The sequence below is a fragment of the Tupaia chinensis genome, unplaced genomic scaffold (genome assembly GCF_000334495.1).
Source record: "Tupaia chinensis unplaced genomic scaffold, TupChi_1.0 Scaffold000140_1, whole genome shotgun sequence".
In the NCBI taxonomy this organism is placed as follows: Eukaryota; Metazoa; Chordata; class Mammalia; order Scandentia; family Tupaiidae; genus Tupaia; species Tupaia belangeri.
Window position 1 is genome coordinate 10,269,273 of NW_006159610.1, and position 3,714 is coordinate 10,272,986.

General features: G+C 41.7%; 1 protein-coding gene across 5 annotated transcripts in view; it reads right to left on the reverse strand.

Moving 5' to 3' along the window:
• The window catches only part of KEL (Kell metallo-endopeptidase (Kell blood group)), a 23,566-nt gene that overhangs the window by 18,448 nt on the left and 1,404 nt on the right, over positions 1-3,714 (reverse strand). For 4 of the 5 annotated variants that reach the window (XM_027770535.1, XM_027770532.1, XM_027770534.1 and 1 more), the window contains exons 4-6: positions 3,496-3,660; positions 1,503-1,627; positions 1,038-1,184 (exon numbers count right to left, since the gene is read on the reverse strand). In XM_027770535.1, coding sequence (XP_027626336.1) covers positions 1,038-1,184; positions 1,503-1,627; positions 3,496-3,660 — 437 coding nt within the window. The remainder of the gene's footprint in view (positions 1-1,037; positions 1,185-1,502; positions 1,628-3,495; positions 3,661-3,714) is intronic. The other variant, XM_027770536.1, reaches the window with a different exon arrangement.

Sequence of the window (3,714 nt, forward strand, 5' to 3'; positions counted from 1 at the left end):
GCTTCACTTTCATCTGTGTGAATCAATCATGCTTCAAGGCTCAGCACTCTTCTCCTGAGCCTTTTCCTTTTTTTTTTCTTAATTAAAAAAAAATTGTATTTAGAAGTATTCAGAATGTCAACAAAGCAGTTGTAACTAACTAGTTCAGGTCTTAACTAATCCGAAAACCTGCACCAGTTAAACTCCTGAATATACGCTTTAGAATTGAATTCTGAAATACCTGAAACCAATGATCAGTTTTTCTTCTATATTCAACTTCTTACAATTTTGTGGAATTTTTGAATAAGGACCAAATATGTTGCATTACATTGCTTACCCCAGTAGTGATGGCTCCAATGTTTTTGGTTTATTTATACTCAACAAAAACCTGGTGTGGGCTTCTAGCTGTCTGGCCCTGTGCTAGGTCCTGAGAAACAAAGGTAAGTAAGGTGTGGTCCTCTTCTTAGATGGCCAAGAGCTTAAGGAAATGGGAAGACAGCCCCTAACTCATAGCTAGGAGGTCAATGAACACTTCCTGGAAGACATAATAATCAAAGCTAACATCTGCAAACGACCTATGAATTTATTCATCTGAGTGGAGGCATTGTGACAGATAAGAAAAACAGTAGAAAAAGAAGAGAAATCTTCTTGGAGTCATCATGCCTTAGGCAAGGGAGAAGAGATGTGATGAAGTGCTGAAGGCATTCAAATAGAGACAATCATACAATTAAATCTTAGTATAGAAAGGTCCCTTTAGCAAAAATTAAGAGTAAATAATAGTAGGGCAATCCTGGAGATGGGAGGATTAGTTAAGAGTCTCTAGGAGAAATCCAGATTAGCAGTAAGGAAGATCTACAGTCATTTTATTAAGACTGAATCTGCTCCCACACATCCCCCAGTGTTCCTGACTCTCACACCAATACTTTTAAGACAGGGCTATTCCCTACATTGTACATTTGTCTTTATCTTCCCAACCTGTGATCTTCCTGTAAGAGAATGATCACCTAGATTAGAGGTAGGCTCAGATCCAGCTGTAGCTTTGTCAGTGCATCCCTCACCTGGATGGCAGTAGTGTATGGAGGGACAGGAAGAGGTCCAAGATAGGCTCTGAAGAATGGGAAGTAGCCATACTGACTCATCAGAAGCCTCAGTGTTCGGTTAAAGTCTAAGGAGGTCCAATTACCAGATATTCGCCAGCCTCCGAGCTAGAAAGAAGAGAGACAGAACTGACTTTGGGATCTGTGAGACCATGGCTTTGGTCTTCTATTCCTCAGATAGCTTCTACCTCCTAATTTCTGTTCTGGGTCCTTCAATCTCTTTAGTGTACTACATCTGTCTTCCTTCTTCTAGTCTTGCCCAAGGTCCTGATTCTTCCACAGGGCATTGCCATTTAATTGTCATCTCCCTTCTAGAACTTGGAGATCTCTAGAAAAAATACCCACTCTCTAGAAAAAAGAATACCTCAAGCATATATTGCCCAGGTATTAAGTATCCAAAAAAGTTAATGCCCCACCTTTTCTCACCTCTTCAATAACTTGTCTGAGGGGACTAGCCCCAGCAGCTTCAATAGCGTGTGTATTCATGCAGGAATTATAGAATTGGAAGGCTTTCTCTTCCCCAGAGCCTAGGTGCCAGGAAACTGGTGACTCTAGAAAGGAAACATGGGAGAATTAAAGGAGTAGAGGCTGGTAGCAAGACAAAGGGTGGGAGACAGGGCGTTTATGAAAAATAAACGGGGGGATGACTATCATAGAAATATGGAAGGAAGGAGAGAAATAAGATGAGAAATAATGAGATGAAAGGATGGCCCAATTAGGAACAGATCCACCTGATGAAAGAATAAGAGGATTAGGAGGGAGTACAGAGAAGACTATGAGGGAAATAAAGAAAATGGGAAAAGAAGGGAAAGAATGCAAGAAAAAGATAAAAGTAAGTGGGATGTAAAGGAGAAAGGGTAGAAATGGAAGGCAATAAAAGAAATGACTGAAGAAATAATAAACATTTAAAAAACTGAGAAATTTAGAGGTATTGGAGAGAGGAAATCTCAGAAAATGAATGTTAGCAAACAGGAGAAATAGCTAGGACTCCCCAAATCTAGACTCTTTGCACCCAATTATCCCAGGGAACACATAAACCAATATAGCAATTCAAATACACATCCATATGAATAATCTATCCTCTAATATCATCCAGTACATGCTATTCTGTCCCCCTGATATCTCTTCATTCCATTGTAGACAACAGAATTTATCCTGAAAATTCTTTGCATCTTTGTGCCTTAACTGAAAGTATCCCTCTACTGAGAGAATCTATACTTCCCACTTTTTCCCTATCAGTGGAAGGAAAGCAGGAAGTTAGAGTCCAGTTGATACTGTCAACTCATTCTCTAGGTTTCTTTGGACTGGAAATGCTTGCCTATCTTACATGTTCTTTTTAAACCCTCATCACCATCCACTGACCTCCTAGGACCCACTTCTAGCTTACTACAGTCTCAGTTCCTCCTTATATTGTTCTCTCAGTCCTGGAAGTTTTCTCTTCTTCACAGCCAACATCTACAGGACTTTCTTTACCTCCATAGCAATTGACCCAGCTCTCTCCCTTCTTCCAGCATATCCTCTGTACCTGTCTATATTCTTTTTCTTATGTGCTACCAGCGATAAAGCACCCTCTCACTTCTGACCTCACTATTCTACCTCTTTCATTCCACCATCATCTCCATTTGTCCATCTCCATCTTGTTCTGGTTTAACTTGCTTGCCATAGGCCCAAGATTTCAGTGGAAAAGCAAGAGATCATTGTGAGACACAGGGAGCTGGGAAGTGGTGGGAGGAAGATGGTAATGTTGACAAGGAGGCATTGGCAGACCAGAATGGTTTTAAGGTTAGAGAAAAGAATTAAAACATGGGAAATGTGGGAGAAATGTTATCAACTGTGCATAAAATAGACACTGAAAGGGACCAGCAGTTGGCGTAATGGCTTTGTCGCTGGACTCCCACGTAGTCGACCGCGTTTCAAGTCCCGGACCCGGTGGCTTAAACTCACACCAGGCGTGTGTGCCCAGGATCCCAAGAGGAGAATGGAGGAGAAGGGATTTCGGCATGGCCATCCCTCCTGGGGGGTGATTTCTCACTTTCTGTCTCTCTGTCTCTGTCTGTCTATCTGGTGAGCGCATGCACCCTATAGCAAAAACCTCTCCAAAAAAAAAAAAAAGCAACAACAAAGATGGAGCATATTAATAGGAAGATCTCAGAGAGAATGGAGTAATCATGGATAAATGAAAAAGAAAAAGGATAGGGATTAGATAAGGAAAAGATAAAGAGAGAAGAGATGAAGGAAGGAGGGTACCTGAGGTAACAGAATAGTGACAGAAATGCATACCCCAGCAGATCCCTGAGGAGCTCATTGGGGACAGTAAAAAACAGATATTCCATAATTGTGCAGACTTTAGGGTAGTCATGACCATCCTTGTCTCAGAGTTCTTATTGGTATAGAGAATATTAAACTCTGTTTTCCTCACCCAGTATTCTTCGAAGTCGGCTTTTGTTCTCATCCTCAAGAGGTTGGATCCCTTTAGCCTTTCCACAGGTGAAACTGAAGAAGTTGGTGCAAGGGGCCATGCTGGTATTCCCAGAGGCCAGATAATGGGCCAAGAGGTCCAAACATGCAGGCGAATAGCAGGGGCCTGTGGGGAAAACTCAGAGCTAGGGAAGAAGAGGGAAAGAGACGAGCGATTCGC